General features: G+C 36.7%; 1 protein-coding gene across 1 annotated transcript in view; it reads left to right on the top strand.

Moving 5' to 3' along the window:
- Positions 1 to 15,980, top strand: part of THSD4 (thrombospondin type 1 domain containing 4) — a 549,795-nt gene that overhangs the window by 33,018 nt on the left and 500,797 nt on the right. Inside the window, exon 3 of the mRNA XM_039856496.1 lies at positions 1,487 to 1,556. Within this exon, the coding sequence (XP_039712430.1) occupies positions 1,487 to 1,556 (70 nt within the window). The remainder of the gene's footprint in view (positions 1 to 1,486; positions 1,557 to 15,980) is intronic.

Below are 15,980 nucleotides of genomic sequence, written 5' to 3'. Positions count from 1 at the left end.
CTGAATCCAGTAAAGATACAACTAGAAAAAAGCTGTTCTTTTCCCACCACCGTGTTTGCACCCACTCCTTGAGATGCCCCTGCCCCATCGCTGGAAGACATCTTAGGTGGGGGCCACCTCTTTTTCTGGTCCTGAATAGACCTACAGCCCTTCTTAGTGGAATGTGTGTGTATGGAATACCCTTGGTCCTCAGCTGCAGCTCTAAGACAGCAGTAGAAAGGATGCATTTAACACCTGGTTACGTGTCTCTTCACCCTGCTTCCAGCCAGTCTGTCCAAGTCCATTCTGTGTGGTCTGCTAAGGCCATGCTCATTTACATATGAAATGAGGGTTGGTGTGGAATTTAGAATTCTTAGAGATGGTGGGAGCCTTTTCTAACTCCACAAGCCCTAACCCCAGATTCAGACAGCTTCCTTCATCTCCACCTACGCACAGTGAGTTTATCTTGGACAAAGCAGTGTTTCTTATCTTTTAATTACGTTGTAGGTTTCAACAAGGCCAAGAACCACCAGGTTGCTTAACTTCTGTCCTCAGGGTTAAACCCTAAAAAAGGACTCAAAAGACAGCTAAGAAGGAACAGTGGCCTTTTTGCAAGGATGCTTAAAACAATGCCATTGATGACTTTAAATTAAGGGACTTCGGGCATTTAAATTATTTGACAATAGTTGTCTCCTCTGACTATGTTGGGCAGTTTCATCTCTGTCATCCTCAGTGATCCTTACAGAGGATGAAGACATCAAGGCACAGAGACATTAGCTTACCCTGGATCCCTCAGATGAGAAGGGTGGAGCTGGGAGTCTAGCCTACATGTGTTTGAATCCAAAGCTCCACGCTCTCCCAGCATGCCCTGCTGTCTCGGGGCCAGCTGGCTCTTATTTCTGCACCTTCCCTTTATTTGATGACAAGCCCTAATCAGGGCTGGTGACAGTGCGGCTTAACACAGCTAGTCCCACCTATGGAGAACATATGTGACACCAAAGGGTCAAGGACAGGCAGAGGACAGGTCCTGAGGAAAGCCTGGGTATGGGAGAGGAACTTCCCTGGCCAGGCTCCGAATCCCCGCTCAGCCTGACAGTACCAGCTCCACGAGGACCAAGCATACACTAGCACTTGTTTTGTGTCAGACGTGGTGCTTCATCTCATTCAGTTCTCCCCAAACTTCCCAGCTAGCTTCCGTTGTTATCCCCATCTTACAGTGGCGGAGACGAGGCTCAAAGAGGTTAGAGGTCCTCACCTAGAAAGCTTGCTGGTAAGCGGTAAAGCCGGGTTCGATCCCAGGCCTGCCCCCTGCCTTGGCCCAGCCCACAGCACTGTGCTGCCTCCCCTTCTGTGGGCTGGCCCTTTGCCTCTTCAGTGGGTCACATCCCAGGGCCTGGGTTGGACTATTCTCTCCCTTCCAGTGATGAGATGGAGACGCTGCCTTCCTCTGGGTACTGCAGCCTGGAACATACTCACAGCTCTGTTTGTTGCTGTTTTTCCTTCTCAGTGCCCTGGGTTTCCTGCTGCTGTTTAGATTCCAGCTCATCTGCCCACAGCCCTCCACTGAACACAGAAAGGTAAGTCACGGCCCTTCAGAGGCTTGCCTTCTCTGTACAGGGGACCAGGGTCTCTCCAGTCACCACGCTGAGTTTTGTTCTATTTTGATGTGATTCACCGCTGATTCTGAGAGTAAGCACCACTTATAGAATGTTCACCAGCCCTCCGATCCCACCTGAGTCCTTGGAACTTAAGAATAAAGCTGGTGCCCAGGGTCAGTCTCTGATCAGAGAGCAGGGCTGGCTTTGCAGCCTGTGTCCATTGGAATGGAGCTATTGAGGGGAGGTCAGTGAGAAGACTCTACATACTTGGGAGTGGTGGAGCACCAGCATGGAGCATTTACCCCCTTTATGGTCACCCATCTTCAGAGGGTGTTAATGATTAGAGAGAGAGAGCTATAGTTATAGCTGTGGCCGTGGCTATGCAAGAGGACCCCTAATAGGGAACAACGATCTTTGATAGGACTGTGCCACTGCTGACCAGCAGCCAGGCAGGAAGGGAGCACAGAGCTGGGTGGAGACAGGCAGATAGAACATCTCGAGGGACAGACAGACAGTATCAAGCAAATGTCCCTTCAGGCTCTGTGTGTTTCATTGTAAATGAACTATCCACTGTTGCCCGAACAAGCCTAGTGCTGACCTGCAACAGAGTAGGTGCATAACAAATGTTTCTTTAGAAACCGAAGTGTGAAGTGACTCTGAGAAGGTCCTGAAAATCCCTTTCTTGGAATGCCTCACATCTACGGGTAACGTAATGTAGGCGCCGCCGAGAGGAATTGTAGGGCACTCGTGTGTATTTAAGTGTGACTGAGTTGGTTGGAACCTTTACTGAGACAGAATTTTGATACCTGAAGTCCAGTAGAGAAGGGAGTCCAGAAAAGAGAGCATGTGCACAGAACTTCCTGGTAGAAGTTCTTGACGTTCTCGTCTGATTAGTCTAATTTCTTTTAGGTCTGTGGATTATGTTCTAGCTTTGTTTTTCCGGGCCAGATATAAATCTATATTGTATTGTATCCCCCACTCAGATGTCAGCTCCATGACAGTGGGATCTAGCCTGTCTTGTTCACTGCCATATTCTCAGCTCCTGGAATACAACCTGGCATGTTATATGATTGAATGAATGGAAAACCTGGCCAAGATCTAAGCATCATTTTGTTGGAGTCACCAGGAAATTTATACTCCCTCATTTCACTCTGTCATCCCCATTCATAATTTCAAGAATAAAAAAGGACAACTGCTATAGATTGGATATTTGTGTCCCCCCCCCAAGAAAAAAATTGATATTTTGAAACATAACGCATAATGTAATGGTGTTTGGAGGTGGAGCCTTTGGATGGTGATTATGTCACAGGAGTGAATGGAATTAGTGCCCTTATTAGAATCAACTGAGAGAGCTTACTGCTCTGCCTTGTGAGAATACAATGAGAAATCTGCAACCTGGAAGAAGGCGCCATGCTGGCACCCTGATCTCAGACTTCCAGCCTCTAGAACTGTGAGAAATACATTTGTGTTGTTTATAAACCACCCAGTCTATGGTACTTTGGTTTAGCAGCTCAAACTAAGACAAAACTTGGCACTAAGCAGTGGGGTTGCTGCTGTCATAAATCCCTAAAAATGTGGAGGTGCTTTAGAACTGGCTAATGGATAGAGGCTGGAAGAGTTTTGAGATACATGCTAGAAAAATCCTACATTGCTCTGAATGGACTGTTAAAGCTGATTCTGATGAGAGCTCAGAAAGAAGAGAGAAGAGCTGTAGAGAAAGGCTCAGTCTTCTCAGAGAACACCTGAGAAATCTCGAACAGAAGGGGAGGAAATATGAATGGTAAGGGCTATTCTGATGAGATCTCAGGTGGAAATGAGGAATACATATTGGAAACTGGAGGAAAGGCCATGCTTGTTACAAAGCAGCAAAGAGTTTGGCTGAACTGTGTTCATGTTCTAGTATTTTGTGGAAGGTAAAACTTGCAAGTGACAAAATTTGATATTTTTATTGAAGCAATAAAGGAGTGGCCCGGTTTCTCTTCACTGTAGTAAAATACGAGAAATGACTTAACAATGGAATTGTCAGTTGGGAAGGAAGTAGAACACGGAGCCTAATGGTTTGTAAAATTCTCAGCATATTCATATTGAAAAGAATGAGAAAGCCTGTTTGGGAAAGAACACTAAGGGTGTGATGGAGAGACTACTTGATAAGGAGATTAGTCAGCCCTCTTGACAGAAGCCAGAAGCTATAGTCTAAGACAATGGAAGAAAGCAAAGGAGGGGCTGCTGGTGCCTTCTGGACCTGGCTCGCCTCTGGTACCACCTCATTTGGTGGTCTCCTCTCCTTGCACTGTGGCACTGAGCTCCTCAGCTGCCTCAGATGCTACTCCAGTGGCTGGATGAGGTGTGGGCTGTACCCAACGTGCCCATGGGAGAATGGCTACCTCCACCTAGCAAGGCCTTTCAGTGTAGCCGTGGTCCCAGGACCCCAATCCTGGAAAGCAGTGGTGGGGATGGAGCTGCCCAAAGCTATGGGGGCAGGGCAGCCTGGAGTCTTGGGCCCCAATCCCTACTCAGCGAAACTGAAGGCAGTGGGCCTGGACGGCAGAGCATCGAGCCAAAGAGAATTATTCACAAGCCTTAAGGTCTAATGGAATTTACCCCATTGAGTTTTAGACTTGCTGGGAACCTGTCTCTCCTTTCTTCTTTCCTCTTTCTCCTATTTGGATAGGAAATGTCTGTCTTGTGTCTGTCTCACCACTGAATTTTGGAAGCGCATAACATTTCACAGGCTCACAGCTAGAGAGAGCAATTTGCCTCAGCATGAATCATACTTTGAGTTTTACCCATATCTGATTTAGGTGATATTTAGATAAGACTTTGGTCCTAGACTTTAAAGTTGATGCTGGGACCAGTTAAGACTTTTGGGGCTATTGAGTGGAATGAATTTTGCATGCAAGAAGGATATAATTTTTGGCGGAGGGGCAGGGGGAAGTGGCAGAATGCTGTAGATTGAATGTGTCCTCCTCCTCCCCCCGCCCCCCGCCGCCAATTCATATGTTGTAACTTAATCCCCAGTGTGATGGTATTTGAAGGTGACGCCTTTGGGAGGTGACTAGGTCATGAGAGGATGAGTGCCCTTATAAAAGAGATTCCAGAGAGCTCTTTTGCCCCCTTTGCTATGTGAGGACACACAAGTCCAGGAAATGGGCTCTCCCCAGACACCAAACCAGCCAGCTCCTTAATCTTGAACATCCCAGCCTCCAGAACTGTGAAAAATAAATTTACATTGTTCATAAGCCACCCAGTCTATGACATTTTTGTTATAGCAGCCAAAATAGACTAAGACAATGGTCTCTTTTCATTATTAAGTTATATTATTTATTAATTTGGTTGTTAATAGCTGATTCAGTCTACCAGTGTTCTTTTTCAGCTGTTCTTGCTCAAATGACCATCATAGCTAAAAATATTTTATAAATGCCAATTTACTTTGTTCTCTTAATTTTTCAAGTTAGTCTGATTTATTTATAAATATATAGACTGAAAGGTTCATAAATAGATATTGCCTTCATATTTCTTAAAGTATTTGATCTGAGCAATGAAGAAAAAAATGGTTTATGATTTACTTTAGAATGCTGAATTTAAAAATTGTGCAAAAAGTATTATATATTGATATATGTACTTCCTTTTCAAAATATTATTAAGAAATTTGCAATAGATAGATTTAAAAATTTTTTTGAATCACTTATAGATTCCTTTACTTGGAGAATATACATTCCCGGACAGTTCTCAAGTATAATTAATTATATACGTTTTGGCTGCCAGTGTTATTGTCCCTCACCCTGGAGAAGGAAAGATTCAGTGCTTCTCAGTGGATTTCCTTTTGGTGTTTTATTGGAGCTTTGTGGAGCTGTGGCTGTCATCTTGCTTGATTATATCCTAAAAATCTTGCAAAACTTATGCATGTTTGTTATAGAGAATTTAGAAAACAATGAAAAAACAAAAAGAAGGAAATAAAAACTTACTCCTAGGGCAGGAGAAGCAATATTGACAATAGTAGCATTCATTGGTTTCTGCCGCATAAGAAATAAGGAGACACTTATTAAAATGAGAATCAGAATTTTTTTTAAAGGATCAGTTGTGAATATTATAGGCTTTCTGGGCTACAAAGTCTCTACCACAACTCCTCAACTCTGCTTTTGTAGAACAAAAGCAGCCATAGATAATAAGTAAATGATTGTGCATGAGTGTGTTTTAGTAAAACTTTACTTACAAAAATAGGTGGTGAGCTAGATTTGGCCCGTGGCCCACAGTTTGCCAACCACTGCTCTAAAGGTATGATGGAGAGGAGTTAACTACAAGGATACATGTTTTGCAATTCGAAGTTAGAAATGATGTCCTGGGACTTTAAGGAACACAAAGGAGTTTAGAAAAAAGTATATGTTTTCATTAAAACATAAGAATTATGATTGCTATCAAATTGTTTTCATTACTTAGATAAATCATAATCGAATTCCTGCTGACCCATTGTCTTGCGGCAAAATCCACTTCTAGCAGAAAGCAGCAAAATGCAACCATTTATGGTAAATTCTTAAGGGACAGCATTACTAATTTGTACTGTTGTAGTTTAGTATGTATATGAAATCTACCCACTAAAAGACATCTCGTTTTCTTTCTCATTACAATAGCATGTCCAACTTCAGCATATGGAATCATTTCTACAGTGTAAATTATTCTCAGGAAAAGACATAATTTGAAAATGCTGTCAAGTAAACTATGCACTTCTAAGTGCTGCTTGGTTGACTAGATACATGCCTGTAAATATTGTCCCATAATAGTGCAGGAAAAGAGGACTCTGGTACAGAGTGTAAGTAGCTCTTTCCAGATATTTCTGTCGAGAAGTCCTCTTTTTGCTTCTGCAACACGGACAGTTTCAAAAGGATTGCTTAACCTCTGTTTTGGGGAATTATTTAATGCTTCTATTTTTAAAACTCATTGGCTTCATTTGCAGATAAGGTAGAACCAAGAGCAAGAAAAGCTTGTCCAAGACTTTAATAAAAATTGTACATTATTAATAAGAGAAAATACATAGATTGTAGAAAGCTTTTAAGTAATGAAACTGTCCTACTGCCTGTCCAACAGACATTTATGGAGCAAATTGTCTTACAAGTCATAGTGTGTATGGTCAATATAACCTATACAAGAAAGAATTGTGGAACATTTTATTTTATTTGTATGAAAATGGGGAAAAATACATGTGCTTAATCATGACTGCCAGACATGTTTTTTTAAGTTTACTTTTTTATTAAAAGTATGCATGTTTATTATAGAGAATTAAGGAAAAAAATGAAAAACTAGACAAAGGAAGTAAAAACTCACTCCTAGAGAAATGCTCTTCGACCTGTTATTTACAGAAACTTTCAAACAAAAAGAACAGAGACACTACAGAATGAAGTAAGGGTGAAGTAAAATATTTGTTTTCCTAACTGATTAACAAGTCACAATATGAACATCAGGGGACCTTGTAATGGGTTTAGAGTCTACTATTACTGCAGTAGGATGTACAGCTTACTTCAAATTGCCTCTTGACAACGTCATAAAGTTGCATATTGAACAAAAAGCCTATTGAAGAGCAAACAAGTTTAAGGCTATATAAAATTTTAGATATTATGGTTGCTGTATTCAAGAAGAAAGGTAAAAAGAATAATGCTTTTTAACAGAAAACATGAAGATATCTTCATGATTTGGGACAAGGATTTCTTAAACAGGACACTGAAAGAACTAACCATAAAAGAATTGTACTATGTTAAAATTGAAGACTTTTATTTATCACAATGCACCATAATAAGGTGAAAAAATAAGCCATGGACAGGTGAAGATATTTGCAATATATTTGACAAAAGATTTATGATCAGGATATATAAAAAGACCCCTATTGATCATTAAGAAAAAAATAAAACAATCTGATTTTAAAATGGGCAAAAGACTTCAACAGACTCTTCATGTAAGATGATATTCTGATGGCCAATAAGCATATGAGAAGCTGCCCAATTGAAATGATTAAGCCTTAGGGGAATTCAAATTAAAATGAGACACCACCAGAAAAGCTTAAAATGAAACACAATGACAATACCAAGTGCTGATGAGGTTGTGGAGCACCTGGAACTTTCATACATTGCTGGTAGAAGTTTAAAATAATGGACCCCTTTGGAAAACTGTTTGGCAGTGTATCTTAAAGCTAAACATATGCCCATTCAATGATCTGTCTAGTCTATTCCTAGGTATTTACCCAAGAGAAATCAGTGTATGTATTCACCCAAACATAAGAATGTTGATCGCAGTTTCATTTATAATAACTCAAATCGAAAATAATCCAAGTCTATCAACAAGAGTGGATAAATAAATCACAGCCTATCCATAGAAGATAATACTAAACAACAACTAAAATACAGACTTCTGTTTCCAACCAAGATAGAACCACAGGGATTGGATTTACTCTTTCATCTAGAACAAAAACAAAATGGCCAGGATAGAACAACAGGGACCAGAGTTCCCTTAGCCTCTCACCTGAAAAAAAAAACAAACCAAAACAAAACCAGACAACATATAAGAAACAGTGATGTTCAAAACCCTGGGTATCAGTCAACAAAAGACAGTGATCCCTCAGAGTTGGGAAACAAATGAGTTGAACCCTAAAATTTCCCCAGCTAACTGCCTTGAGAGAATTTCTTACCGTTAGCATGGGGGAAAGAAATGGAAATCCAGGAAGAACTTGCTGGACTCCTTGAGTTAAGGAGATGGATCGGAAAGTACAGTGAGACCCAGGTGGTGAGAGTCTACAGAACAGAGTAGCAAAGAGGTGACAACTTCACAGAGAGGAGACTGCAGAGATCTCTGGGGGCTTTTACTCAAGGATACAGTACAGTAATGACCTGCACATGTGTGTGGAGAAACAATCTGAGACCAGAAAAGAATTGTCCCAAATCTTTAAAGGGAACGGTACCCCGTACTCACACAAGACCAGGAACAGTGACTCTTTCCCATAGCCAGACTTTAAACAGTCATAATTCAGGGGTAAAGGAGAGAATACTCGAGACACTCTTGCCTTGGTCCTGGGGGGAATAATCGAGCCTAAACTGTGTATTGTTCTGGACCTAACAAAGAATAGAAGTACTACTGGAAAGAATTAAATTGCTGCTAAATAATTTAACTATCTTAGCACGAAGTTCTTGAATATAAGAATATGAAAATACCCAGCACCCAAAAAGGTAAAAATAAAGATGTCTGGCATATAGTCGGAGATTACTAGACATGCACAGAAACAGAAAAACAGTAACATTATTCTTCATAATTAGGAGAATAGTCAATCAAAACCAGCTCAGAACTGATGCAGATTTTTGAATTTAAAAACAAAGATATTAAAAGTTATTAAAACTATATTCCATATATTTAGAAAGGTAAATAGAGGCAGGAGAGAGATAAAAAAAAGTCATCAAACTTCTTGAGATGAAAATGACAAATCTGAAATGACAAATACACTAGATGGGATTAATAGCAGATCAATAGTAGACAGTCCAGAAGAAAGGATAAGTGAATCTGAAAATATAACAATAGAAACTCTCCAGAATGAAAACAAGAATTTAAAAAGATGAACAGAGCATCAGTGAGCTCTCGGACAACTTCAAATGGGCTTATATATATATATATACAATTGGAGTACCAAAAGTGAAGAAGTGGGGAGGAGATGACAAAAAATATTTTAAAAATAATATTAGAAAACATTCCAAATTTGATGAAACCACGAACCCAAGAATATTAATGATCCCCAAACACTAGAAACATGAAGAAAATCATACCAACTCATATTGTGATAAAGTGATACTAGTGGTAAAGAGAAAAAATTTTAAATTCCTAGAAAAAAAGACGTACTACGTACACAGAAACAAAGATAGGGTTGACTTAGAAGAGTTCTGTTTCCTGTTACTCATGCAAGTAAAGAAACATCTTTAAAGTACTGAAAGAATAAAACCGTCAACCTAGAATTCTATACCCAGAAAAATATCTTTCAAAAATAAAGGTAAAATAAAGATGTTTTCATACATACAAAGTATGAAATATAATAATTCCTGTACCACAGGAATTATTAAAGGAAGTTCTTAGGCAGAATGAAAATTATTAAATTTATTAAATTTATTAAAATTTATTAAAATTATTAAATTTATTAAATTTAAAATTATTAAATTTAATAATTCCTGTACCACAGGAATTATTAAAGGAAGTTCTTAGGCAGAATGAAAATGTCAGATGAATATCTGGACCTATACAAAGGAATGAAATACACCAGAAAGGATAATTACATGAATAATTATATAAAATTTTGAAAATTATTTAAATCTCTTCTAAAGATTTATTCTTTATTTGTTTTTATTTTATTTTTTCTCATGTCATCTACAATTAGAGATAGTCTAACTTCTTCCTTTTTAAATCTGGCTGCTTTTTATTTCTTTTTCTTGCTTAAGTGCCTCAGCTAGAAAGTGCAGTGCAGTATCGCATACAAAATGACAAATGTAGACATCTTCATCTGGCTCCTGATGTTAGGAGGAAAACTTTGAGTCTTTCACTATTAAGTGTGATATAAGCTGTGGGTTTTTTGTAGATACTCTTTATCAAGTCAAGGAAGTCCCTTTCTATTCCTAGATGTTGAGTGTTTTGTCATGAAAGGATGTTAGATTTTGTAAAATGATTTTTTCTGCTTTTGTTGAGATGATTGCCTCATTTTCCCCCTTTACTATATTAAAATGGTGTATCATATTAACTGATTTTTGTATGTTTATCCAAACTTGTGTTCCTGGCATAGATATCATTTGGTCATGGTATAAAAATTGATTCTTTAATAAATATAATAATAATGTGTTGTGGAGTTTATAACATATGAATAAGTAAAATGTAAAACAATAATAGTATAAATGCTGGAAGATGATAAATGGATGTATAGTATCGTAAGGTTCTTATATGTAAGATTGTATCATATTACTTAAAGGTAGACTCTGATAAGATGTATACTATAAACCCTAAAATAATCATTAAAGTAATAAAACAGAGAATTTTAGCTCACAAGCCAAAACAAGAGATAGAATCATAAAAATATTCTAATAATTTAAAAGAAGACAGAATTAGAGGAAAAGAGATCAAATAATATATAGGACAACTAGAAAACAAATAGCAAGATGGTAGACAAATATAATTATATTAATAATCATAAAAACACCTCAACTAAAAGGCATAGATTGACAGATTGCATAAACAGCAAGACACACAACTGTATACTATCTATAAGAAACACATTTAAACATAAAGACACAAATAGGTTAAAAGTTAAAGATATGCTATATTAACACTGATCAGAAGAAAGCTGGAGGGTCTCTGTTACTAATCAGATACAGTAGATTTCATAGCCAAGAATATTGCCAAGAATAAAGAGGGTCATTTCAGAATGATAAAGGGGTCAATTCATCAAGAAGACATAACAATCCTAAACATTTACATACTTAATAATAGAACTTCAAATTACTGAAGCAAAATTTGATATAAAATTTGAAATAAGCACCTAGATTTAAAAAGGAACAGACAAGTTATAGTCAGATACACAATTATAGTCATATTTAAATACTCCTTTCCTAATATTGATAGTGTATATAAATTAAAAAGTCAGCAAGAACATAGAAAACTTGACTATGACTACCAACCAACTTGACCTAATGGACATTGTATGTAGAATATTTCCGCAGACAAAATCAGATATGCATTCTTTTCAGATGTATGAAGAACACTTACCACATGATCACATTTGAGGCCATAAAACAAGTCTCAATGTAATAGGATTCAAGTCACAGATTGTTCTGTGATCACAATAGGATTAAATTAGAAATCAATAACAAAGATATCTAGAAGATTCCCAAATATTTGGAAATGAAATAATACACTTCTAAATAAGTCAGGGATCAAAGAAGAAATGAAAGGGAAATTAGAAAGTACTTTGACCTGAATGAAGTTGAAAACAAAATATCAGAAATTGTGAGATATTGCTAAAACAGCACTTAGTGGGAAATTTATAAAACTAAATACCTATAAAGACAAAAAGGCCTCAAATCAATGATGTCAGCTTCCACTATAAGCAACTAGAAAAAGAAGAGCAATTAAAGTAAGAAGAAAGGAAATAATAAAGATCAAAGCAGAAATCTATAAAATAGAAACATAAAAACTATAGAGAAAACCATTTAAACCCAAATCTAGTTCTTTGAGAAGATCAAGAAAATAGATAAATCTTGAACCAGAGTGATCAGGATGAAAAAAGAGTGAAGAAACAGATTTCCATTAGCAGGAGACAGAGTGATGATATCACTACAAATCCTGTAGAGAGTAACAGGGCAATAAGGAAATACCATGAGTATCTTTATTCCTATAAATTCAACAACTTAGATGAAAAAGACAAATTATTTGAGAGATGCAAACTACCACAGCTTGCTGAAGAAGAAATAGATAACCTGGATATTTCTATATTTATTAAAGAAATGGAATCTATAGTTAAAAGCCTTCCTGCAAAGAAAACTCCAGTCCTAATGGCTTCACTGGTGAATTCTTACAAACATTTAAGGGAGAAATTATACTAACTTTATACAAACTCTTCCAGACAACTGAAGAGGGAGCAACCTTCCCAACTCATTCTATGAGACCAGCATTACATACAAAGTTAAATAAAGATATTATAAGAAAATTATAGGTGATTATCCATTATAAACATCAATACAAAACTTCCATATAAAATTTTATCAAACTACAATATTATAAAAAGTGATAATACATCATAATTAACAAGCTTTATTCTAGGAATACAAGGTTGGTTTAACATTTAAAAATGAATTAGTATATTTCATCATGTTAACAAACTAAAAACGAAAAACCATATGATTATCTCATTACAGAAAAGTTTTGACAAAATCTGACATCCGTTCCTGATAAAACATCTCATCAAAGTAGGAATAAAAAGAAACTTGCTTTAATTTGATAAAGAACATATGCCCAGAACATATAGCTAATCTACTTAATGATGAAGACGGAATGTTTTCCTTCTAAGACCAGGAAAAGACAAAGACATCTTCTTTCACCACTTCTACTCTACGTTGTACTGGAAGTTCTAACCAGTGCAGACAGGCAATGAAAAGAAATAAAATGCATCCAGATCGGAAAGGAAGAAGTAAAATTGTCTTTATTTGCAGACAGCAAAATTGTCTATAGATGAGCTGATCAAATCTAAAATAGCTACATTATTGGATATAAGATCAATATGCAAAGAATCAATTTTATTTCTATATACTGCCAATGAATAATAAAAAATTAAAAAATTTATTTCATAGTCTGAAAAATATGAAATACTTAGGGATACATCTTATAAAAAAGATGATATACTTATAACTATACTTATAACTACAAAAAATTGTTGAAAAATTAAAGACTTAAATAAACGGAGAAATATACCATGTTTATGAGTCAAGGAATTAGGTATTGTTAAGATAACGTTTTGAGTAGATGTCCTTTATCAAATTCTCCCCAAATTGATCTGTAGATTTAGCACAATTCCAATAAATTTTCGGCAGACTTTTTGTAAAAATTAACAAAATGATTCAAAAACCCTTATGAAACTGCAGTGGACCTAGAGTAGTCAAATTTCAAAAAGAACAAAATTACAAGAGTTATACTACATAATATTTATATTATTATAAAGCTACAGCAATCAAGATAGCAAGTTATTGGCATAAAGGTAGATAAATAGTGGAACGGAATGAAGTATAGAAATAGACCCACTAATATATGGACAACTTTTTTTTTTTGACAAAGGAGCCAAGGTAATCCAGTGAAGAAAGGATAGTCTTTTCAACAAATAATGCTAGAACAATTGAATATCCTCATGCAAAGAATGAACCAGTTCTTACCTTGCATGATATACAAAAATTAACTAAAATTTGACCATAGATCTAAATGTAAAACTTCTGTTTCTAAACCTTCTAGAAGAAAACAAAGGAAGAAATACTTGTGACTTTGGACTAGCCAATTCACAATTCATAAAAACAAAAAGTTGACCAATTGAACTTTGTCAAAAACTAACTTCTGTTCTAGAAAGCAGAATGAAAAGACAAGCTACATGCTGAGAGAAAACATTTCCAAAGTATATATTTGATAAACGACTTGTATCCAGAATATGCTATAAAGTACCGTCAAAACTGAATAATTAGGAAAAAAACAGCCTGATACAAATAAGCAAAAGATTTGAAATGATGCTTCACAAAAGAAGATACATGGTTGGCAGATAAGTTCATGAAAAGATGCTCAATTTCATTAGTCATTAGGGAAATACAAATTAAAACTACAATGAGGTATGACTACATGCCTATTAGACTGGCTAAAATTAAAAAGACTGATCATACAAATGCTGATGGGCTTGTGGAGAAACTGTTTCCCCCATACACTGCTGGTGGGACTATAAAAATGGTAAACTACTTTGGAAAACAGTTTGGAAGTTTCTTAAAGAATTACACATATACCTATCATATGATCCGGTATTTACCCACAAGAAAAGGAAATATATATCCATGCATAGACTTGTACATGAATGTTCATAGTAGCTTTATTTGCCATAAACTGGGAACAACCAGTTTATTTGTACAAAGAAATATGACTGAATAATAAAAAGAAAGGAACTATTGATACATTCTATGACATGAATGAATCTCAAAATAATTATGCTGAGTGAAAGAATATATACGAAAAGTGGACATACTGTATTATTCTATTTATATAAACTTCTAAGAAATGGAAACTAATCTATAATGACAGAATGAATATCAGTGTTTGTGGGAAATAAGGGGGAGGGGGAAAAGGGAGATTACAAAGGGGTACAAAGAAACTTTTGGGATGATGGATATAATATACATTATCTTGATGACAGTGATGGTTTTATGGGTGAGTACATACGAGAAAACATATCAAATTGTATACTCCGAGTATGTACAATTTATTATGTCAGTTATACCTCAATAAATCTATTAAAAATAAACTACTGACATGAGCAACGACTGAATGAATTTCACATGAATTCATTTACATGAATTCATTCAACGACTGAATGAATTTTTCTCATTGACCATAAGAAGCCAGATGCAAAATGAAGTATGAAATATGATTGCATTCATATTAAGTTCAAGAACAGGCAAAACTAATTCGTGGTGAAAATAAAATCAAATTAATGGATACTGGTAGGGGGTATTGACTAGCAAGGGACATAAAGAAACCTTCCAGGATGTTAGACATATTCTTAATCTTGACCGAAACGGTTATTTAGGTCTTTAAAAGTGTAAAAAGTCATACATTAACAATGAGTGTACTTTATTCATTTTATGAATGTTACACCTCAATAAAAAAAAAAAAAGGGAGAAAGAGGAAAAAGACAACGCAGTGCATAAAAATCCGGTTTTGAAATGGTAGTGAAAGTCTTTGGAGTAATGAGGGACTGTCCTTTGAGAGTTACCAGGAAACAAAGATGCTCCTCAAAGAGCAGCATAAGGCGCACTCTCATTAGCGAGTGTCCAGCCGCAGAACCTTTCCAGAATTGGAAGCTGACTCTGAAGCAGGCACTGTGTCTTTTCCAGCTGGTATTTGTCAGGCCTTGTTTTTCTAATGGCCTAAATATCATTGACTGCTTCTGAAAAATTAAGAGTATTTCTATTTATGAAAAAATGAAAAATTAAAGTAAAAAGACTTTATTACAGACTGGGAAGAATGTCAATGTTCATTAATTCGTGGTGTGCCAGATCTCTTGGATTCAAATCCAATGGCAGAAAAATGAAATCTGCTTCTGTTACAAATAGAGCAGCAAGCTTAAGACTGTGTTTGGAAACCCTTTTACAATGTAGAAGAAAGAAGACATCTTCAGGCTTTTAGTTTAGGCATAATGGAGTAGTCCTGGCCTCTGAGCCTCTTCCCGGTTTAGGGCCAGCATTCCCCTTCAGATTCCTGATTTTTTTCCGAGTATGTTTATTGCCTAGAACTCAGTTTTACTGACTTCCTTGCCCAGCCTGCCAAGCCTTTGGGGACCTCTTTGCCTTCTCCAGCCTTGGCTGACTTAACTTGAATCGGTTTTTTGTCTTCCGAGCCTTGTGGTATCTATCAGATCTCTCCTGTAGAGAAGGAGGAGCCTTGGTTCTATCCATCCTGGTCTCAACCACCATGCCTGGTGCCAGGAAGACTAGAAGGAAGGAAGTCATAGCCATCCCCCTCCTCATCATGGTGGCTCTGCCTTCAACTCCTTTGGTTAACCCTCGCCTGCTTCAGATCCCTCCATCTCTAGAAAGGAGTTGTTATCTTTTAGAAAGCTCCAAATCAAGAAAGGAAACAAGAAAGATCTAGAAA

The sequence above is a fragment of the Pteropus medius genome, unplaced genomic scaffold (genome assembly GCF_902729225.1).
Source record: "Pteropus medius unplaced genomic scaffold, Ma_sr-lr_union100, whole genome shotgun sequence".
Classification (NCBI taxonomy): domain Eukaryota; kingdom Metazoa; phylum Chordata; class Mammalia; order Chiroptera; family Pteropodidae; genus Pteropus; species Pteropus medius.
This window is presented reverse-complemented; position numbering and strand designations above follow the sequence as displayed.